The sequence below is a fragment of the Populus nigra genome, chromosome 1, assembly GCF_951802175.1.
Source record: "Populus nigra chromosome 1, ddPopNigr1.1, whole genome shotgun sequence".
In the NCBI taxonomy this organism is placed as follows: domain Eukaryota; kingdom Viridiplantae; phylum Streptophyta; class Magnoliopsida; order Malpighiales; family Salicaceae; genus Populus; species Populus nigra.
The window spans coordinates 49,695,950-49,719,441 of NC_084852.1; the positions used below are offsets into that span (position 1 = coordinate 49,695,950).

Sequence of the window (23,492 nt, forward strand, 5' to 3'; positions counted from 1 at the left end):
CATGTAAATTATATAAAATAGCATAATTGGTTGGAGATCACAAGGTATTTAGTGTAAAATATTTAAATAAGATATAAGTACTTTTATTTTATTTAGTGTTTTCTTTTCGTATTTATTATATTTTTATGTTTTAGAGCTATATTAATTTGTTATAACTAATTATTTATTGTTCTCATCTGTCAAACAAAAAAATGTTTTTACAATAAGATACAATCAAAGAATTTTATGAATTTCATTGCATCCTTTATAAAAAAAAAATAAATGGAAAAAAAATAATAAATCACAAGTATATTTAAAAATACATGGACAAATCAATTACATTTCTAAACTAGAAAGGTTGATTTATAATCCTCTCCTTTATAAATTATCAAATCCGAATTCAACCGATTATGACCCGTAATTATCATTTTATAATTACATAATTATCTTTCTATAGATTTTTTATCGTTCCTCTTATTTATTTTCTCTCTTCTCGTAAACGATTTTTTAGCTCTTTTTTTTAAAAACAAACAGCAAAGTAAAAATATTTTTCTTTTTAAAAACTCTATTTTTTTTGTTTTTTCATTTGAATTTTTTTACTTCAAGATGAAAAAGAAAAAGAAGAAGAAATCGATTCATGAATATCTTTTTATTATCTAGTATTTTCTTTTAGTATTTATTATATTTTTATGTTTTATAGTTATATTAATTTATTATAATTAATTATCTATTGTTCTCATTTGTCAAACAAAAAACTATTTTGATGAGAAGACACAATCAAATAATTTCATGAATTTCACTGCATCCCTTAGAAAAAACAAATAAATTTAAATGGCAAAAATAAAAATAAATCACAAGTATATTTAAAAATTCATGACAAATCGATTACATTTCTAAACCAGAGGGGCTAATTTATAATTCCCTCCTATATAAATTATCAAATTCGTATAATTACATAACTACTCCTTTATAGATTCCCTATCACTCCCCTCATTTCTTTCTCTCCCCTCGGAAACGATCTCTCAGCTCTCTTTTTAAATGGCAGCAAAGCAAAAACACCCTTCCTTTTAAAAACCCCCGTCCTTTTGTTTTTTCATTTGAAATCTTTTGCTTCGAGACGAAGAAAAAGAAGAAGAGATCGATTCAACTCGCCTTGTCAACTCGGTCTCTATCCTTCTCTCTAACATTTTCGTGTCGCGATTCAGGTAACGGTTTTTGGTTTTTATTTTGTTTTTGAATTTTTCTCCTGTTTCGTTACCGAGAAAATTAGTGACTATAATTTGAGATCTATTAGGTTTTTGTTTTTGTTGCTGTTGGCCACAGAAAAATAATTCGAAAAAGTTTCGTTATTTTTTCTATTTTGAATTCCGTAACCACAAATTTTTTGATTTGTTTATTTTTGGAAACCTTTATCTCTCTCTTTGATCTGCAACTTCTTTTTAGCAATTTGTGTCTTTTTTTTTACATATTAGTATATATACACACAAATTTAACTAACTTCTGAGTATTTTTTCTTGTAATTTTAGCTAATTGTCACGTAATTTCTTATTTAGAAAGTATGATTTGGCTAGCTTAATTGTTTCTGTTTGGTGTTATCATGCTATTTAATTGTATTGCTCACTTTTTAAGTTAATTTTTCTGATAAATGTTGGTTTTAGGGTTTATGTTGCTCTCAAGTGTTCGTCAAAATTAAGGGCGTAGTCTATTGTTTAGTGAAAATCTAAGGTTCTATGAAAAGGACTAGGTCAAGGCAGTATAAATTTTACAAAATAAATTTGCTTAAAGCCTTTTGTTGTAGTATCTTGAGGCGTGCACAAATTTTGTGTGCAATTGGTTGTTGGATAAATTTAATCTGATTGGTGATTGCTTGCAGTAGCCTTGTTGGTCTTCGGATTGGATACCTGTTAGTAATTATTATTAGTGTCGTCTCTTGAATAATTAGTTTGCGTTTTGGTTTTAATGATTTGTCGGCTTTTACTTCAGCTGTGAGCTGCACTTCTTCAGTCTTAGACTGTTGATTGCCAGCTAGGCTGCCATACTTCAGTAATGCTCTATTGGTTGTAAAGGACAAACAATTTTAACTGCAAGTACTATTTATATTTTTATTTGTGTCTGATGCATTTTCATGACATCATCCATTGTATCAATCAATGAATCTATATGTACTTTTTATTTAAAATTCCAAAGTACAAGGTTCTTGTTTTTCATTTTTTCAACTATTTGGATAGAGTGCACTGATGATTTGTGCTCTGCAGAAAATGTCTCGAGCAGAGGACTTATGGGAGCGGTTAGTAAGGGCTGTGTTAAGGAGGGAAAGAACTGGGACTGATGCACTTGGTCGGCCTGTTGGTGGTATTGCTGGATATGTTCCGTCTTCGCTTACTAATAATAGGGATATAGATGAAATTTTGAGAGCAGCAGATGAAATTCAAGATGGAAATCCAGCTGTGTCTAGAATTCGTATGTATTTTATTTTCTTTTGGTTATGTCACTCTTATTTTGCATGTTTACACCATCTAACCTAGGGTATTTATGCAAATCTCTTAGTGAGAGTGTTAATCATTTTAGCTTAAGTTGATCAGACTTGCTTACATTCTAGCACAACTCAATGCAAAAAAAAAAAAAAAAAAAAAGAAAAAGAAAAAGAAAAAAGAAAGAAAGAAAAGATTTTGGATGAAGAAACTTTTGAACATGAACAATTTAGTCTATCATGATGTAAAATCTGAACTTAAGTTTAAGAAAAATATTACAAAGTTCATAAACTAATAAGCTGATACTTCAAATCAATTAATTATCAATGTCCCATGCATATGGAATATTTTGCATTTCCTATTCAAGACATAATAATCTAGGCAATTTAGTAAACCACAAGTAATTAAAATAATAAGCTTTGAGGTAAGTCGTCAAGCAAATATCAAACCCTTATAAGCATGACAAAGAGGAGTTTCTATGTTTTGCTTGAATCACTTATGTTCTGCTGTTGTTTCTGTTTTCTATTAATGATATGCCCCATATAATCAGCAGAAATTTTGCGCTCTTGAAGCTACTGTATTTTTTTTAATTATTATTTTACCTGCAGTATGTGAACATGCTTATTCACTTGCACAAAATCTGGATCCTAATAGTGAAGGAAGAGGTGTTCTACAATTCAAGACTGGTTTGATGTCTGTTATCAAGGTATACCTCTTGTATATGAAGACTTTTGGTCTTGTTTACATGTAGAAGATCTTTCAGTTTTGTAGAAAAAAAATTCAGGAAAATACAGTATTACCAGAAGATAGATTTCCATATAAATGACGAAAGCTATTTTGTAGACGTGCTGAGAAGTTTTTAAATTTGTCTTCTCTTTTCATTATCTATAATAATGATAATTGTACATTCAGGTATTGTTTTGATTGGTAGTTTATAATGTTATAGTTATGTTATTCTTTAGATACCTTAACAATTATAATATGTTTGACGCTATTCAATAGTTATTATAGATGTGATGTGTTTTTATATATATGTCTGCTAATATCATGTGCCTTCTTTGTCCTTTTGAGAAAATTTCAGCAAAAGCTGGCAAAAAGGGAGGGTGGAACCATAGATAGAAGCCAGGATATTGCTCAGCTGCAAGAGTTTTACAAATTCTACAGAGAGAACAACAATGTAGACAAGCTACGAGAAGAAGAAATGCAGTTGAGGGAATCTGGTGCTTTTACTGGAATCCTTGGCGAGTATGTTCCTAAAATAAAAAAGAATTCATTAAAAGATTGAGTCGAACTTTGCCTTTAAACAGCAGAATGCCTTTAATGTCATCCACAATAGTTTGGCTTTCCTTTTATTTTTCTTTTCTTCTCTTTGTCTCCACCTCTCTCCCTCTGTTTATTTTCTCTGCTTCTTTGCCAATTTTTAACATCATTAATTTCATGGAATAGGTACCATAGACATGGTTTGTATTTAAACACTGCTTCTGATTCATACATGTTTTTTTTTGTCATTTCCTTAGGTTTAATCAGCATTCATGATATAGTTTTAGTTTCTGTGAATATAAACCTAGATGAGAAGGGGCAGATTTTTATAGTTCTCCAATATGTAATAGTAAGCCCTTGTACTTGGGGGCTTATATGAAGAATTTAACTAGTGATGCTTGATACAACTGACCCCTATTAGTTTGGAATTGAGGCTTTGTCGTTCATGCTTGGTATTCATTAGAATTGCTGAATGAGGTAGGAATGCATTTTTAGTTATATTCTCCACTCAATTCTGGAGGTATCCACTTCATATGTTGTATCTCAAAATGCTCGCCTTTGAGTTTGGACAAACTCTGATCCCTCCCTCCTCTCCCAGAAACAAAAAAAAAGTGCCCCATCAAAATGGCTGCCACCATAAATAAGCCCTGTCACTGAAATTACCTCAGGTGGTAACTGTAGCTCTGCTAATTAATTTTCTGGCTTAATTAATTCATTAGCTCCATTTTCTTCTGTTTCTAAGGTTTCTGGCAGTCCCATAAATTTAGTTTTTGCTACATGCATGTGCACTTTGTTACCTAGTTTGAAACTATTTATGATTTCTCTTGTTTCACCATGGCATGCTTGGTTTTGATTTGTCAATCCAGGTTGGAGCGGAAGACAGTGAAGAGAAAAAGAGTTTTTGCAACTCTGAAAGTTTTAGGATCTGTACTTGGGCAGCTAACAGATGAACTTCCCGAAGCGGTTCGATCTATAGTCTTTTCAAACATAATTCTCTTCATGGCTGCTCATACATTAATTTTGCAGTTACTTATCCTGTGGACCATATCAGGATTATTTTGAGAATTTGAACTTCTTTGTTTCTTTCAAGCCACAAAGTTTTTTTTTCTTCATTCTTTCTCTTTGAAAAGTTAAAATTGCATGCATATGCAACTTCTATACTCTCTTCTTCCAGGTTGATTTTATTTATTTCCTGCGCCATTTCAACATGTTATGCAATATGTGCTTCGATCTACTTCTCTACTCTCCTGCCTACCACGGCCCCTATGCTATGTTTTTGGTAGAGCTTGGTGCTTCTAAGCCATCTCAGAAATCCAGATAATTCATCCATTGTGGTATTATCTATGACATGCTCTGCTTTTGTGAAGTTGTATCCATGGTTGCGCTAATTGAAGACATGGGAGGAAACTGCAGCATGAGAATATAATTTTGCTTTTCATTTTTGCTCTTTTACTTAGTCGTGAAAAGATATTCTTAATGCAACCAACTCTCGCCCCCTCCCCTTTTTATGGATACCAATGAATGCTATCATTAATATATGCATTTGTAAAGGTCGTTGGTAATACTTATATGTGTCTACTGTCAATTAATATGCATGTTGTATTTTGTGCAGCTTAAGCGAATGATCGAATCTGATGCCACCATGACTGAGGACCTTATTGCTTATAACATCATTCCATTGGATGGTCAAACTATGACAAATGCTATTGTTACTTTCCCTGAGGTCAACTAGTTTTATTATTATCCTATGCTCATAATTTGTTAATTGCATAATTTTTCACTCAACATCATTCAAGTGCAGGTACGAGCAGCAGCAACAGCTTTGAAGTATTTCCAGGGCCTGCCGCAATTACCAGATGGTTTTCCTATTCCTGCTAAAAGAAGTCTTGATATGCTTGATTTTCTGCACTACATTTTTGGGTTTCAGGTTTGTAATCCCGTGATTATGTTCTGTATGAGGCTATTTCACTTGTGCACTTCTGTAGTTTTTGTTTGTTTTCTCTTGATTCATGCTTCTAAAAGTAGAAATCCACCAATGAAGTGTCAAGCTTGGAGATTGTATGCTTATTTAGAAGCAGAAATTTTATTTGGATGTCTTTTGGATTTGCAATATCCGCAGTTAGTTATTTTTTGATGTTGTATTTGGATGTGATCAGAGCCTTATTATATTTTGATGCTTTTGGGGTTCTTACCTGGCAACTACATTTTAATCGGGTAATAATCTGGTTCGGTTGCAATTCTCACTCCTCATTGGTTCACTTAAAATGCAAAGGGAGTTTTAAAACTTGAATTTCGTTCATGAAATAGTAAATTGGGTCTTTGTTCTTTTATTTGGCCCTACCATAATCAATTTTCAGTTGATTCAAAATACACTATAGCAACAAGGATATCAAAACACCATGTCATTGTCTTCATTAAGTTCATTAACCGAAAAAGGAGCAACTTAATTGATTCATAAGGGGAGATAGGCTCTAGGAATACGACTCGTTTAGAGAGGAAATTAAAAGAAGCAATTGTGGGTTTTTAAATTGGATTCATATTTTTTGGATGCTAATAATTCTGTGCTTTGCCCAGCCTCCTATATCTATCTTCCATTCAGAATAGGTGAAAATTATATAAGTTTAGGGGGGGGGGGGGTTCAATTCAAAATCATGCTTCTCTACACTACTTTTGCATTCACTTCATCTAGTGTATTATGGACTTTTTCTAAGAAATCATTTGGAATAATTTGTTTCTTGCTTCTCATTTGTGAACTTTATGGCTGTCAGAAAGACAATGTTTCAAACCAGCGGGAACATGTAGTTCACCTCCTTGCCAATGAACAATCTCGACTTGGTATACCTGATGCAAACGAACCGGTATGTCTCACATGTTTCTGTTTCATATTTGGGTTAATTTCTGTTTTGGAATTTTAGGATGCTATCCCAAGGTAAATATGAATTTTCCATATCTGATCTTCTTATTAACTCTCCGCTAATTAAATAGCTTCGCGTGCAAGTATTTGTAGTTTATAGTTCAAAGATTTTAAGTTCCGTGAGATCGTTTGGAACTAATGCTGTTTTAGTGCTTACATTTGGCATTGAGTGATTTGATTTTCAGTTTGTTATTTTAATTTAACCTGGACTCTTTGTTCATCTTTTTTGCAAGTACCTTTATAATGGCTTTTATCTTCTTAGCCTGCTCTATAGTGACACAGCCAAGCACATGTTATTTGTTGCTTTTAATTTTTTAACACCTGCCCAACAAGGAAAGGATTAAAACTTTGCTTCAATCAATTGCCTTATAGGAAGTTTCTTGCTATATTTAAAGGTTCCTTTGCATGGTGGCGTTGAAAATTTGTCAAATAAGTATACCGAAGATAAAGAAATGCTAAAATTTAAAAAAGTATAATTTTGAAATGTGAATTTAGTGTTGTCAAAAGTGAAAGTTGTCCTAAGGCGCCAATGGTGCTAAACACCTGAGGTGCCATAGGCCCACTCGAACAAAATGAGGTGATATACTAAAATAAAATAAAATAATCAAATTTAAAATCAAAATATCATATTATAGAAAGCCATATCAATGTTCACTAACTGTTAATTAAGTCTATAACTTTGAAAGATAAAAGAGGATACTAGATAATTTAAAAGAGCAAGTAGATTAAATAAGTCTTAAAGATAGATGGAGTTATTTAAGGGTAACTGTTCAACCTTTATCAACTTCCAAGACATCATCATCCTTCCTCTCCTTTACTAAAGTCCTTAATTTCCATTTCATTTTAATCGTGATCTATTAAGCCATAATGTATTTCTTTAGAATTGACGCTTCTATGCTTAACTAGTTGTACAAGTCTAAAAGGAAATAATTTGAAAACCGTAGAAGAAATTTAAAAAAATAAAATCAAATTGAAAATCTGGCAGCATAATATAGCTTAAATATTTATAAATAAAGATTGATAAAGAGAAGAAAAGTGTGGTGAAAGTCAGAATAGATAAAAGAAAAGAAGAAATGAACAAAAGAAGATGAATAAAATAATAGTAAAGCATGGAGGTTAGCTGGTTCCATTAAATGTCTCTGCCGTTGAAAGGAAAAGGTGGTCCTCACATGCTATGTGTCAATCCCAATGATAGTTCTTGATGAATCTCTTCCTTATGTTTCTTTTTATAATTTTTAAAAGACAAGAGCCTTTGGTTTCACAATTATACCCTCTAAATAACAATGGGTGGGTGGATAGAAGAATAAGATTAGTTTAGTCAAAAATGAGAAAAAAAAGACAAAAATTATTGCCTAGTCAGCACCTCAAGTCCTAGCAACTCTTCTCCAGGCGAGCACCTATTAGATCGCCTTGCTTGGTGGCTCTCTCCTCACCTAGGGTGCCCTTGCTTTAGTGAAGTAATGTTTTGACAACACTGGTTGTGATTGCCATTATACATTTGTTTGCAGGCCGTTATTAGCGTGATCATATATATCTTCCAGTATTTTGTGGCTGATGCTCATTTTCCATTTTCCAATAGTTTGACCATAATAGACTAACAATTCTTTCAACAAAATAAAGGTACTTGTTTACTTTGTTCTATTCTAATTTATCTGATTAGAAGGGGCCGTACAAATACTTAAATTGGTAACCTAGTGAATCGGGGTCATCCTTATCCTCTCCTTATCATGAATAAAGGGTAAGGATTTAGGAAGCTCAATAGATTGCTGAAGACTTATGACATGCTGGATGTCAAGCATTGAGGACAAAGCATTAGGGAGCTTAAGAGTTTGTTCAAAATCTATGAAATGCTGGATGTCAAGCATAGGGGGTGAAGAATCATGAAGCCTGGAATGCTGCTCAAAATCTATGACAAGTTGGGTGTCAAGCATAAAGGTCATGAAATTAGTGAACTTAGAATGATAAGTATCTTGAAACTCTCCTAACATTGCACTTGTCTTTTCAGGCAACTTTACGAGAGTCTCCAGAAACTTTTACAAATAAAGGAGACATAAATGATTAATCAAACACAATGTTACAAGCAAGGACTCGCAATTATCAAAGAGGACTAGATGCTAGATATCAATGATGAAAGAGGTTGATAAGAAAAAAATAACAGATAAAAATGTAAGGTGAGATATTTTTTTTAGGAAGGTGAGATATTTTTTTTAGGCATAAAAAATAATATTAACGACAACTTTAAATGACAAGTGTAAAACCAGAAAAGTAAAACTAAACAAATCAAAAGGTGGAGAAATCATTGAATTTGATAGTAGATGGACCTTCGAATCACGTTGTTGTTGGTGATGTAGTATCGTTGACGCAATGGTGTACTGGATGATGTGATCTCTTTTTGCTATCGTGAGTATTTTTTTTTTGCCTTGACTCTTATTTTTGACTTTTTTTTATCAATTCGCTTTTTTATTTTAACTTTTTTTTTTACTCTAACTCAACTTTTTTTTTAAAATCAATATAAAAGAAAATAAAAATAAAAGTATAGTAAGACAAGAGATGGGTAATTTGCGGAAACTTGCCCTATACAATTCCTTTATTCTTCACGTCTATCTTAAGATCTTACTATTGGACACATGCTATGGTTCGAGGTGGAAAACCTGTTGATCTTTGCTGGCTGATGGGTTCTGCCGTGCATGAAAGTTTCTGGCTCTTTTTGGTTTTAATGCTAGTTTGATGGGTTTTTGGTTCTCCTTCGGCATTTGGTGCTGTAAGAGGTGTTGCCAGCTGAGACTGTGTGGGGGGGCTGACCTGCTAGGCTGTTGTGATGGCTGCAATGGGGTGGAGAAGATGAATTGATTTTTGACTCCTTCAATGTTTTTTTTTTTTCCGTTTCCCTTTGATGGGTTGTTTGGTGATTGAGTTGTTGAGGTGTTATAAATCAGAGGGACCCTGGAGACGATGGTTGCGACAGTGGGTCTTCATCTACTGTGATGGTGCTGAATCTTTTGGTGTGGGTGGCTTCCGTTGTTGTATTGATTTGATTTGTAAGGATTTGTGGAGGGTTTGTTGAAGTGGCAAGAAGAATGGAATAGGGCTTGTGTGGTGGATGAGGCAGGTTGTGGTGATGATTGTGGCTGTGCGGCTGGTTAAGTTGGGTAGAGAAGATGAATAGTAACTTTTTTTTTTGGTACTTCTACATTTTTTGTTATTTGATGAAAGCTTCCCAAAAAATTTAGAGTTTACGAACTAGATCGAATGTCAAGAATTTTAACAAGTGTATAGATCGTTTAATTGTGAGAACAATTAAAAAATCATCCTCTAATACCAAAGCTATTGTGGCACAAGAAGAGATTTAGAGCTAAAGAAGAAAGAAAAGAAGAAGCTAAGAAGAAGCAGCCAAAGAAAAAGAAGAAAAAGCCAAAAAAGAGAAGAATAGAGTTGAAAAAGTTCGCAATTTTGCAATTCTTTATTCAATTAATTAAAACTGTCTAACTTTTAGAAAAATAGGATATAAATACTAAAACCCTTACTAGAACAAATAATTGGGTTTATAGCCCACCAAATAAAATATCTAACAATGACTGAATCAAGCCCAACAAATAAACTCAAATAATCCCAAATAAAATCCAATAATGCAAGGGTTGGACAATCTTCTGTCATCATAAATCATACGGACATGTGAACCATGTCTCGGATCGATGTCCCCATCATGATTACTCTGAACTATTCTCTTTGTGCATGGTAGGTTGATAACTATATGGATGTGGATTATTTTGGTTTGTGTTGAATTTATTTGGATTCCCATTCCATAACACAATAAATTGAGAGTAAACCTGAACAGGATATTCTGTGAGATTTGCACTTTTTTACTGTTGATTCCTAATTTGACCGGGAATGTGATTGCATGTTTAAAGTTAAAGGCTGTTGGCTCTAAAAAGAGTAGTGGCTCAGCAACAGTCCATAAATGCATGCAATTGAAAGATCCAATTATACACTTGGGCCAGTGTATGTTACAGCTCCATTGATAGCTGTTGTTCAAACCATTTTAGAAAGCACTTCTACACAAACATTCATGCTTAAAGTCATCCATGTGTCTTGTATTTTGTTTATTGTGATCTATTGATGAATTGAAGAGAATATGTAAAAAGAGAAAGATTGTTTGACTACCTTATGAGTGCTTCATTAGGTTTGGCCTTTAACTTGCGGAATATATTATTTTTTCTATTCTTCAATATGGATACTGATTTTATTAGGCCATGTAACTGCAGAACATGACCGGATTCCAACAATTTATACTAATGTGAATCTTGGGCCTTGATTTAGTTTATGTAAAAAGCTCTGAACAATTTTGTCTTGATACAAACTTTTTTTCATAAGATGTCTTCAAATCACTATTTGTTATATGCCCTCGGTTTGTTCAGAAATTGGATGAGGCTGCTGTGCAGAAGGTATTCTTGAAGTCACTTGATAATTACATTAAATGGTGCAGCTACCTGTGCATTCAACCAGTGTGGAGCAAGTATGGAATTTTAACCTCTTACATTCTCGTTTGTGTTAATTATTGTATTTTAATTCATGAATGATAATGTTTGAAACTTGTGCCAATAAAATGTTCTGTGCAGTTTCGAAGATTTAAGCAAGGAAAAGAAGTTGCTCTTTGTTTCCCTGTACTTTCTAATATGGGGCGAAGCTGCTAATGTTAGATTTCTTCCAGAATGCCTGTGCTACATATTTCATCATGTAAGTGAATCTCGGAATACGCTATGAATGGATTAGTTTTTATCGTTTCCCTTTTCAGAAAAGGAACATTACTAATAAGATTGGTAATTGGCTTATTTTGGACCCATCAGCAAGTGTACATTTCTGCACTTGTGTTTTCTTTTCCTACTGGATTTTTTTTTAAAATTTCTCATGTGTTGAAGTTTGGCCTGAACCTCATATTGAGATGTCTTTTGATATTCTTGATCCTATTAATTTATTCTGCTTCTTAAAACCTTTGCTAGTGGATTCAAATCGTTGGTTTGAAGTGCTGTAACTGATAAAAATGAAAAACTATAATAAAAAACTGGTGCAACAATTTTTCTACTGACCTTATTCCACGAACTTTAAACTGATATTTAGATGGTAAGGGAAATGGATGGGATGTTGAGGCAGCAAATTGCTCAGCCAGCAAAAAGCTGTGATTCCAATTCTGAGAATGGCGTATCATTCCTTGATCAAGTTATTACTCCTTTGTATGAGGTTGTTGCAGCGGTGAGTGCACATGTTTGTCACTTCTTTCCTTAATTCCTTTACATTTAATTGATAAGGGACAATCACGATCCAGCTACTATCCTTCTTTCTGGATGTTGCTCTGGTTCACTTGGCTCGTGCTGTTAACTTCTTTGTTGTGGTGTTTTATTTTTATATTTATGTTCTTTTTAAGTGCTTTAAATCATAACAAAGTTTGTTGGTGTAACATGGTAAATGTGGCATGAATAGTTGCATTAGAAAAATAGGAATATAGAAATGAGTCAAGTGAGTTCATGATTTGGATAGTGTGGATGGGCAAGACTACATGAGATGCTCTCTTTTTAGCTCATGTCTATGGAATTAATAGATTGATTGCATTGCCGTAGAAAAATAAGAAAATAAAAATGAGTTAGTGAGTGCATGGTTTGATAAGTCTAGAAAGGAGTTTCGCAGCAGTTCCATAACAATTTATAACTGTTTGTGTATATTAATTCCAAGTACACCTAATAGTAACTTTTCTTTTCCCCCCTTGTAAAGTGGCAATTACTACTAATGTTGAAAAGTTTTTAAATCACATCTTTTAAGCCATGTTAATGATCAGTTATCTTTCTCTCAGCTAGGAGGCACACATTTTTCTTCTTTTGCTAACAGATGAAGGAATGGCAAGGAAAAAAGGTCAATGTGGAGGACTATTCTTGGAAAATGGTCATGTGAATTATAATACTGCTTATGTTTGTCTTTCCAGAGAGAACTGGCACCTAAGCCAAGTGCTGGAGTAGTTTTGTCATGCATGAATAATACTTAAAAATTTGGCAGCAATTTTTCACCAATAGAGCACACATAACATCATCTCTATGTTATGTCATGCATTGGTGCTAAGTTTGTTGCTTTGGGACTGACTTGTTCTATTGTGATGCCATTATGATTTAGGCTGGTCATTGTTATTTTTACTTGCAGTCATTTCTGTACATGCATCTCTTCCGGGGATGTTATCTTGTCATAAACCGTGCCAATTTCTTCTCTGCTGTCCTATGCATTGTGGTTTTGCTTAAGATTTGACTTCCCTGCCACTACACCTAGGAAGCAGGAAACAATGATAATGGACGAGCGCCTCATTCTTCTTGGAGAAATTATGATGATTTTAATGAGTATTTTTGGTAAGTCTCCTTTGATTTGTCAGTCTTTTCTCACTTAACTTGGAGTCATGTTGAATGGATGGAATGAAGAATTTAGATTCATTTTCCCAATTCATGCAATGGAAACAAAAAAAAAAGAGCTTCTATTCATTTAAAACTTAAATATTGGTGAATTAATGTAAATGAACACATGCAATTTAGTCTTTCTTGTTATTCATCAATGGAATAGCTAAACTGTGCAGCTGTGAAATTTATGAAGTATCCATGCTCTTTATTTCTTTTGCAGCTATTTCATAGACATTAAAGAGAATTCTATTGTAATTAACTATACTGAATTATTCAAATCAACTATATTGAATTGGAAAATCTATTTCAATTCTGTTTGTGGTAAGAAAATGATTGTCTCTGACTTGGTTAGTTATAAATAGAGTAATATTCAGTTTGATCTGACTTATGAAGATTAAATTTTGATTTTGAGTCATAATTCAAAAGTTATTTTTCTATAAACAACTTACGAGAAAAATGAGTTAGGTTAGAAGTATATTTAGCAAAAAGTTACTCAAATCAACTGTTTTTGAAGAAAGGGGAGAGGATAAATTATGTAATCAATAAGTTAAAAAGTTAATTTTTAACTTTTGATTAAAGCAGTTTGAACTCAAATTTGTAACAAAATTGATTTATGTCAAAAGTTATTTCCAACCAAATTTATTTATGACTTTTCTTTGGGTAAAAAATTACAGCAAATCAAACCAATTTGCAAAAGTCATAGTAAATGGAACCTAAAACTATTTTTGTGTCAGATGGTTGCCCATTGTTTTTCTCCTCATCCTTATCCATGTATTTCCATTTCCAGGTCACTTCATTGCTTTGAACTCAGTTGGCCGTGGCGCATGACTTCATCCTTTTTCCAGAAACCAAAACCAAGGACAAAGGTTTGTAACATTTTTTTATGCTTTCTGTTCCTTTTTGGAACATCTTTTAATAGTATCTGAAGACAGCAACGCTAGGAGCAGAAGCATATCCTTTGCTTAATTGATTCTGGCTCTGTGGTTTTCTTGAAATGTAGTTGCTGTCATTTGACAAAGTAAATATGTCATCATGTTCATGTATAGAGTTAAATATGAAAGCCAGACTGTTTGGCTTAAATCATAGATTATATAGAGACAAGGTGGATTAAACAGAGCAGAGAAGGTTTTCTGGGAAACTTGTCATGTTGAGGTCATATATGTATATATATATATCCACTTTTATAATCTCAACATGGCAAGCTTCCATCCTACACCCTTAATGCTCTGCTCAATCCTTATTACTTATATCCACTTTTGTTGGATGAGGGCTTGTGAAAGTATGGCTTTTCCTTCCTATAATGGCCAAACTATATTCATTTACATTTGTAGATTGCTTGTGGTGGGTATTACATTGTGCTACAATGTATGATTAAGGCTTTAGGTTTGTAGATTGCTTGTGGTGGGTATTACATTGTGAATCACTATAAAGCATGTCTTTTGTCCTTACAGTATTTGCTTAAAACTGCTGGAAGTCAACGCAGAGGGAAAACTTCGTTTGTTGAGCACCGGACGTTCCTTCATCTTTACCATAGTTTCCACCGTCTGTGGATATTTCTTGTTATGATGTTTCAGGTTAGCATGTCAAAATCAAATTCTCATAGAAACTACTATCCTTCTCCTGCTGTGCATCTGAAAAGCTTCTCTGTTCATTTTGTTTATTTTCTTGCCATGCATTTGAAAGGTCTTGTCCTTTGCCTTTTAGATATAATTTTTGTTTATTGCAAATATCCACACCAGCGACTCCCCTCTTCTTCATTGTTGTGAATATTTTTTACTATGCATTGATGAAGTCTCTACTCATTAATAACTTGTTAGCTTGACTAGAATGTAGCATTCTCATGGCTGCAAGCTTTCTTTTCTGTTTCCAGGGACTCACTGTCATTGCTTTTAATGGTGGAAAATTTAACTCCAAGACACTGCGGGAAATTCTAAGTCTTGGTCCAACATTTGCTGTGATGAAGTTTATTGAAAGTATGGTTCTCTGACGCATAAAATGATTTTCTCATTGTTATGTTGAACTAATTGTTAATTACTTACAGCTGTGAATCATCACGATAAGAAATATAACTATTTTTTATATTGCAATTTCACGAGTAATCTGATTTTTGATGTTCATACTTTTTGATTTAGGTGTGCTGGATGTTATAATGATGTATGGGGCTTATTCTACATCAAGACGTCTGGCTGTGACTCGAATATTTCTTCGTTTTGTGTGGTTTTCTTGTGCTTCTGTCTTCTTAAGCTTCCTTTATGTGTATGTTTTCTTAAGCAAGCATTTATACTTGATATCATTTTCTGCATGCTTGTCATATGTGAATAACAAGCTACCTTTTATTCTTGTTGTTTTCTTCAAATACAGGAAAGCTCTCCAGGAAGAGAGTAAACAAAATTCAAATTCAGTTTTTCTTAGATTGTACATGATCGTTGTAGGCATCTATGCTGGTGTCCAGTTTTTTATTAGTTTCCTCATGCGAATACCAGCTTGCCACCATATGACTAATCAGTGTGATCGCTGGCCATTTATTCGCTTTGTAAAGTGGATGCGCCAGGTTTTTCTTTTAACTTTTCTTTTGGCCAAATTATTTCTTCTTTATGCTTGATTTTCCTTTTATGTGCTGGATTATATTTTTTGGTCCATTGTCAAAATGGTTACTGTCCTATGTCCTTGGATAGTTTTTCTTGTTAATATTTTAGGTGTATTTTAAAATTTAAATGTTGATTCGTTGATTTTTTTTTTGAAGGAACGCTATTATGTTGGGCGTGGCATGTATGAAAGGACTAGTGACTTCATTAAGTAATGTCTTCTACATCTCTGTTACTTAAACCTCTTCTCCACAAAATATTTTAATTCTTGCATTGGACATTTGCTTCTGTTATGTTAGATTTTTGTCTCTGCTTTTTTTTTTGTTTGTTCGCTGTTGTTGTACAATGATGATATAGGGATGATAGTTTGTCCATAATTTTATTGGCTTAATCTTGTCAAGACTAGCTTCCTTCTTGCCCAAAAGCAGGGGAAAAACAAATACCAGACTGACCACCACACTTTAATGTCCTTTTAACATTGTTTCAAATAATAGCACAGTCATGATCTCTTCCATCATTTATACCGATAGCTTGAAGTGCAAATGCTCTGTTTTATGTTAATGGATTCATTTTGGGCTGCCTTTTGTGGCTTGACTGATTAGAATTGGCTCCTTAGATCTGTAATTGTGTAAAAAAGTCCAATATATGCATTGTGGACATTTTGAAGAACAATTAAGAAGAACTTATGAAAATCTAACATTTTCGCATAGAAGATGTAAAACATATATTATGCATTTTAAAAATTGAACAGCATTTCTCAATTGATTTACTGAAGAATAAATTTTAAATCCAAGGGATCTAATTCATCTTCATTGTTTTTATCTAAGTGCTTTCTAAATTTAAAGAAGATGAAATGAATTTTGAATCTTTAACAAGCAGGTACATGCTCTTTTGGTTGGTTGTTTTGAGCGGAAAGTTCTCATTTGCGTATTTCCTTCAGGTCAGTGAGATTTATATAACACCAGCCTTAATTTTGACGGAAGTTTCCTAAATTATATTTTAACCTTTTTTGCAGATCAAGCCCTTGGTGAAACCAACAAGGACAATTGTGAATATGACTGATAATCTAAAGTATTCCTGGCACGATCTTGTATCTAAAAGTAAGGTCGTTTGACAAAATTTTAAACGATAATTATGTTGTAAAATTTCTGTTTATTTTTTTTCCCATTGTGTTATATATTTGCACCAGTATTTTGCTCCCAAATATATGTGATGTAATTTTGGTAACTATAATTGTATTCTGTTTTATATTTTTATAGAACTTGAGAAGCCATTATTTGACTGTGTTCAATGCTTTGAGAAGCCATATTTTTGGAACTTTACAGTTTCTTCTCCAACTTCTATGTTTAAAAGCATTTTGCTAATAACCTGGTGGCATTTGGCAGAATTTTTTTTATCACCTTATACTGTTTAAATGTTTCATTGTTGCCATGTGGATTTGGAGATTTTTGCTAAAATGTCATTTTAATTCACTGTAGGTTTTTGTAGTCTCCTTGGAATCGTAACATTTCAAAATTTTGCTGGATTTTTCCCAGCATTTCAATACCAGTGTAGCCTCTGTGGTCTTGTTTGATGTTGCAACATTCTCTTTATTAATTTATGAATGCATAGCTCATTGGGAATTCTCTTTCATTGCAGATAATCATAATGCCTTGACAGTTGTTACCTTATGGGCTCCAGTGATTGCTGTAAGTTGCAATTCATACATACATGTTCTCACACCTGCACATATTATGAATCTGTAATTGATTTTTTTGTTTCTTTCATTCATTCGAATTATTGGTCCCATAATTTTTCTGCTGGATGTACCTCAACAATCTGACAGTTGGAGTTTTTTTTTGCCCGCTATGTTTGAGTTACTGATATAGTGTGGGTAGCTTAAAAGGAGAAGGTGGCTCTATTGTTCCCTGATGTGTTTCCAATTCGCTTCAGCCATATTGGCTGAATGGTTTCAGACATGCCTTTTATGCAAGGGGGTGTGGGAGGATGCAACATCTCAAATAGATGGGATATGGACAAACAACCTTGAAAATTATTGAGGCCTTTCTTATGATCATTAGTAAAATTAGAGCAAGATTACCAGAAAAAGCATACTACATGAAGAAATTAAAATTCACATGCCTATTATAGTTTAATGACTCTTCTAAACCCTCTACTGCCATGCACCATTAGAGGCTATGAAAACTCTAAAACTCACAAGACAGAATTGATGGAATTTTCTAAAGAAGTGGAAGAAGAACTAGAGATACTCTAAAGTGCCAATTTCAGCTCGGTAAGTGGTGGTTGAATCCCTCAAAATGGTCACCAGTAGTTTGTCTTATTCCAGACAGCATTCATCAAGCTTCATTGCTACCAACTTAGACGACGATATCATCATAACCACTACAACACTTTTGCAAAACTGCTGCAGCACCTTTGAAGCTACCCACCACTATTGTGATCAACATCATTACATCACCACCTAATTACCCCTTTTTTCATTATCACTACTGCTACTATTACTATGTTTTATATTTTTTTAAATAAAACATGTATCCTCACTCTTATCTACTTAATGATAAATAGTTTTTAAAAAACCAAAAATTGTAAAAAATTAGATTTTGGTTTTTGAAAAACAGAAAACCTATTTTAAGAGTGCTTTTGAACACAAACTTTCTATATAAACTAGAGTTTGGTCAGTGCAAGTAGTTACTTGCAAATTGTGTGATATCTGTTATTTGCTCAGCTAAATCAGAAGCTTTATTTTATTTAATACGTTTCCTGGTTTCCGGACAGATTTATCTTTTGGATATCCATGTGTTCTATACCATTATATCTGCTATTTGGGGATTCTTGCTTGGAGCAAAAGACCGCCTTGGGGAAGTAAGTGAATTTTTTTTTTGTATATTTGCTTTCTTCTTTTCATAAACATGGAAGCTAGATCCTTGTTGTTTTTATCTCATTTCTATTTAGCTAAAATTTTATATTTCCTTTCCCTTCTCATTTCTCATTAGTCTTTGCATTTCTTTGGTTTTTTATGTGTGCCTTAAGATTCATTATTATGCATGTAATAAATCCAGATTAGATCTTTGGAAGCTGTTCACAAACTTTTTGAGGACTTTCCTGGAGCTTTTATGAATAATCTTCATATCCCACTCCCCAACAGGCATGGTTTCGTTAATTTTCTTTCCCACCCATTTATAAGATATTATGATCTCAATTGTTTTCCTCCTTGTTTTCATTATGTCTTTCATCTGAAAGCAATCTCTGCTTTGCAGAAGTTCCCGCAGCTCTTCAAGTCAGGTGAGTCATTTGACAATTTAGTTTCCTAAATAATGTTTTTGGTCATTTTTCTAGATAAATTATATCTTATACCATCATCTTCTTGAACTTCTATAACCTTTTTTTGGGGACCTAAAGGGGTTCAGGTATAAGGTAAATTAGAGAGCCCCTCTGAGGTGTTACAAAATTACACATCATCCAAAAGTTTAAAAATTTGGCAGAATTCCCTCCTTGTTTATGTAAATATTCCAAAAATCCCCTACTATACCCAAAATGCCCTCAATATTCTCAAAATCATTCCCTTTAACAAAATGAATTTTTTTAAAAAGAAGTGCATTTTGGGTACAGTGGGGATTTTGTAATATCTTCTAACTATTGGGTAGTCATGGTAATTTCATGATATCTCATGGACGTTATTGTAATTTACCCTTATATACTTTTATGAACTTTCACTGTGTGCTTGTTTTGTTCTGTATTTCAGAAAATGTTGTCTTATATCGTTTTCATTTTAATGATTTGTTGAAATTCAGTCGATAAACATGAATTCAATGTCTTGCTTTACTCAGCACTTAAAGGAGACTATACTTTTGCTGCTTGGTTCTAACGCAACCACAATCTGCATTGCTCTGATTTTTTTTCCTATATTTTTTGTACATCATTTAGTTTTGTGATCATGAATGCGATAGGAATCTTAGATAACTCATTTTGGTGTGATGCAGGATGCCTTGGAGAAGAGAAAAAATGATGCTGTTATTTTCGGACCCTTTTGGAATGAGATCATACGCAATTTAAGGGAAGAAGATTATGTCACCAATTTGTGAGTCCTTGAATATCACCTATTCATTGCAGTTGTTCCATATCTTTTGTATTTATTGATATTGCATGCTTCACACTGTACTGCAATGCTTGATAACAATGATTGTGCTTTATTGTTGTTCATTAATCTGGAGCCACTAGTTTTTATTCATCCTTTGTCAATTCCCTCTTGAACAACCATTCAATAATTTTTTTATTTATCCTGAGAAAGAAGTTTGCAATATACAACTTGGGGTTTGCCTTATAATTGTCATACTAAACTTTGAATCACCAAGTAATTTAAGCTTTGTGGTTAAACTTTATTTTTGAAAAAAATGCCATTGAATCTAAACAAGAAATCAAGACTTTTTGAAGTTGGTTAATCTTTTATTTGATTTGATATTTTATCAAGGGACGGAGGAACCATGTAGGATTAGGGTGGTTAATAATTCTCAATAATAAATAGTAGATTGTTTTAAGGCCATGCTTTGAGGACACTATATTCTGTTGAATTTATGTTGTCTTTGTCCATGTTTCTTTTACTGTTTTTCTAAGTCATAGTGGATTTTTCATGTCTCTTTACAAGCTCTTCAGGTTCTGCTCTACTCCTAGCAGATTGTTCTGATGATTATCATATCTCTGCTATCTCATTGCAGAGAAATGGAGTTGCTTTTGATGCCTAAAAATTCTGGGAACCTTCCCTTGGTTCAGTGGCCCCTTTTTCTTCTTGCCAGCAAGGTCATCTTGGGGCCTCCAGCCTTATATTTCTTGTCTCATCTCCATTTCTTTTGATGATTTTTTTTTCCAGTTTCCGGAGATTCTTGAACAACATGATCTTAATTTTTTCCTTGTATTTGTTTATGTTTTTTGTAGATTTTTTTGGCTAAAGATATGGTGGAGGGTAGTGATTCACAAGCAGAGCTGTGGGAACGGATTTCAAGAGATGACTATATGAAGTATGCCGTTGAGGAGGGCTACCATGCCCTTAGATTTATCTTGACAGAAATATTGGAGGGCGAAGGAAGGATGTGGTAAGTTTTGAGATGAGGAAACTATTTGAGCCATTGTACATAGGTACGAATGCTTTGTGATGTATTAATATCTTCTCTACCTCAGGGTTGAAAGGGTTTATGCGGACATTGAAGACAGTATTGCAAAAAGGAGTATTCATGTTGACTTTCAGCTGAAGAAACTTTCACTTGTAATTACACGAGTTACTGGACTGCTTGGAATTCTGGTAGGTCTCATTTCTGCTTTGTGTAACATGTTTAAACTTTGTATAAATTCATGCTTACCTATAGAAACATCTGTTGTGTTGATAATAGAATTCATCGAAAAATTACAACATTCTCAAGTGCATTGACATAATCCAAGGAGTGCCAATGTGGACCAAGAATTAGAGGCAAGAAATTGAAAACTGTCAATAGAGTACAAAAATGGAAAGCATATAAAGGCCAAGTAACAACCTCCATGATATGGATGCAAACTCTCTGTTCAATTTAGATGGGGGGAGAGATTTGAGAAAAAAAAGGTTTCGTTTTCATTCAATGCCCATGGAAGGTTGAGCTGCATGATATTCTGGATCATGTCTGTCTAACATAATCCATGAATTGGGAATGCAGTCACGTGGTTTTATAGTAAAATGAGACATGATAATCTATGGAAAGTTTTAAGTAATTGACATTTTTGTATGATACAAATGCTTTTCTTTTCGCTGTTCCCTCGCTACCTTCTGCTTCATTCGTGTGCATAGCACAAATTATCCTGTCTTGATCAGCTTAAGACAGTCATGTTTGGCGATTTCTTTGATATTCTAATCAGCAATGTCATTGTCTTATCTGTCTAATATTTTCCTGAGACTCTGACCCTTGTAAGCTATCAAATGTTCAAATCTAGTAGTTACCTACAGAAAACCCCTTCTTTTGCTATCTGTGTTTAAACCTGACAACTGATATTTTCTTATACACAGAACTGAGGATATAAATATTCCCATGGTTCATTTGTTTCTAATCTGGAGCTTTTCTCGTTTGTTCACTTCTTAGATGAATTGGTGATAAAGAGATGGTTCTGACCCCACTGGTTCAGCTATAGATGTTCTATATCAGGCTTTTATTTGTGACAAAATATCTGTGGGCATTTCTATATTTTTTACTTTACCCCAGAATTTAAAAACTTTTCTCCCACACGGGGATTTAACAAGGTCCCTTATCCTATGCGATGGTGTTTTCCAGCAACACCTGTTTTCAATAACATTCTTTTTTACACATTGAATAATTTTGAATATCTCCAGTTATCATGATCAGTTGTCCCCTAATTATGCTATTCAATATGAAGGATGATTGATAATGCAAGGATTTGGTTTACATTGTCTAATTTCCTTGGCAAGGGACCTTTCATTCTATATCTATCTCTAAAGCCATAAACTGCTATTGAATGCTTCTGCACTGTATATGAAATTCTTCTACAGAAAGCTGAAAAACCAGACCAGGAAAATGGTGCGATTAAAGCTGTTCAAGATCTGTATGATGTGGTGCGGCACGATGTCCTTTCTGTCAACATGAGGTCTGGTAAAATTGCTTGTGTTCACTTACGCATTTGAAACGTTGACACTTTCCTCTCAAATATGCCTTTTGGGTTCATATTCCAGGGAGCACTATGAGACGTGGAATTTGCTGTCAAAAGCAAGGACTGAAGGTCGTTTGTTTACAAACTTGAAGTGGCCAAGAGATACAGAGCTGGTATGTTAGAGAAGATTTATCTTGTTTCTTCTCTTAGTAATGACAGGGTGTGTTCTATATGAAATTATTTAACTTTGGAGGATATGCAGAAAATGCAAATCAAGAGATTGTATTTGCTTTTAACAATCAAAGATTCCGCTGCAAATGTCCCCAAAAATATTGAAGCCAGAAGGAGGCTACAATTCTTTACAAATTCCCTTTTCATGGATCTGCCTGCACCAAAGCCAGTTCGTGAGATGCTATCCTTCAGGTTGTACTTTTTCAGTGCATTAATTGTAGGCATTAATGCATACTTGATGGATCTAGTTTTCTCATGATGTTTGTATGCATGTGCAGTGTGTTCACTCCATATTATTCTGAGATCGTTCTTTACAGCATGAATGAACTTCAAAAGAAAAATGAGGATGGAATATCAACTTTGTTTTACCTCCAGAAAATATATCCAGGTACTCTGTGTGCTTTGTTGTGATGATTAAACTAACTTTGACACTGCTGTTTTTTGCTTGAGTTTATTTGTCCTTGCTTTGTAATTGCTTGCAACCTTTAGTTTATGGTGATTAGAATGTTTGTTCTTTACTTTGAAGGGAAAGGTTGGAGAAATTTGCCTGGTTGTTGGGAGGATTTTATGTGATAGTCTTGATTCCCAAGTGGTCAATTCTATTTGTGTTTTCTTTTTCCTTTCTTGTTTTTTTGTTGTACATGTACTCCTTGCATTCTTTATCTCTTACTAAATTACGATCCTGGTTTAGGCATGGTCAATGGACAGAATGCACTCACTGAAGGAGTCTAAGCTTTATGCTTTGTGTATTTAGCTTTATGTGATGTCAAGCTTTCATCTGCTTTGGTATTTATTTGGTTTCCCATTTCTTGTAATTCCAATTTGTGATTACTTCGGAGATTTACATTACACTTGGTGGACAATTTACATCTTCACAAACTAAAAATGTTGGAAAATTTTTCACTCAGTTTTTAACACTTCATTTCTGTGGACCCAATATCTGTTAGAGCGGAATATGTGAATCCATACATGACTTGGATGTGGCATGTCATGGATAGTTAAT

At 33.6% G+C, this 23,492-nt stretch overlaps 1 protein-coding gene across 2 annotated transcripts in view; it reads left to right on the forward strand.

Moving 5' to 3' along the window:
- Positions 1-952: 952 nt before the first annotated feature.
- LOC133691077 (callose synthase 9) overlaps positions 953-23,492 on the forward strand; it is a 33,518-nt gene continuing 10,978 nt past the window's right edge. The window contains exons 1-32 of one of the 2 annotated variants that reach the window (XR_009841613.1): positions 953-1,184; positions 2,235-2,439; positions 3,059-3,156; positions 3,532-3,695; positions 4,577-4,673; positions 5,323-5,433; positions 5,512-5,637; positions 6,479-6,568; positions 11,040-11,137; positions 11,241-11,358; positions 11,740-11,871; positions 12,931-13,007; positions 13,840-13,918; positions 14,504-14,626; positions 14,923-15,025; positions 15,185-15,308; positions 15,414-15,603; positions 15,796-15,848; positions 16,517-16,577; positions 16,653-16,737; positions 17,276-17,325; positions 18,413-18,499; positions 18,697-18,782; positions 18,895-18,919; positions 19,618-19,715; positions 20,350-20,431; positions 20,567-20,724; positions 20,810-20,930; positions 22,161-22,255; positions 22,341-22,431; positions 22,521-22,681; positions 22,768-22,877. Coding sequence is in view for 1 of the 2 variants with exons in the window: in XM_062111438.1 (XP_061967422.1) it covers positions 2,238-2,439; positions 3,059-3,156; positions 3,532-3,695; positions 4,577-4,673; positions 5,323-5,433; positions 5,512-5,637; positions 6,479-6,568; positions 11,040-11,137; positions 11,241-11,358; positions 11,740-11,871; positions 12,931-13,007; positions 13,840-13,918; positions 14,504-14,626; positions 14,923-15,025; positions 15,185-15,308; positions 15,414-15,603; positions 15,796-15,848; positions 16,517-16,577; positions 16,653-16,737; positions 17,276-17,325; positions 18,413-18,499; positions 18,697-18,782; positions 18,895-18,919; positions 19,618-19,715; positions 20,350-20,431; positions 20,567-20,724; positions 20,810-20,930; positions 22,161-22,255; positions 22,341-22,431; positions 22,521-22,681; positions 22,768-22,877 (3,295 nt within the window). In the remaining variant the exon portion in view is untranslated. The remainder of the gene's footprint in view (positions 1,185-2,234; positions 2,440-3,058; positions 3,157-3,531; positions 3,696-4,576; positions 4,674-5,322; positions 5,434-5,511; positions 5,638-6,478; positions 6,569-11,039; positions 11,138-11,240; positions 11,359-11,739; positions 11,872-12,930; positions 13,008-13,839; positions 13,919-14,503; positions 14,627-14,922; positions 15,026-15,184; positions 15,309-15,413; positions 15,604-15,795; positions 15,849-16,516; positions 16,578-16,652; positions 16,738-17,275; positions 17,326-18,412; positions 18,500-18,696; positions 18,783-18,894; positions 18,920-19,617; positions 19,716-20,349; positions 20,432-20,566; positions 20,725-20,809; positions 20,931-22,160; positions 22,256-22,340; positions 22,432-22,520; positions 22,682-22,767; positions 22,878-23,492) is intronic. The other variant, XM_062111438.1, reaches the window with a different exon arrangement.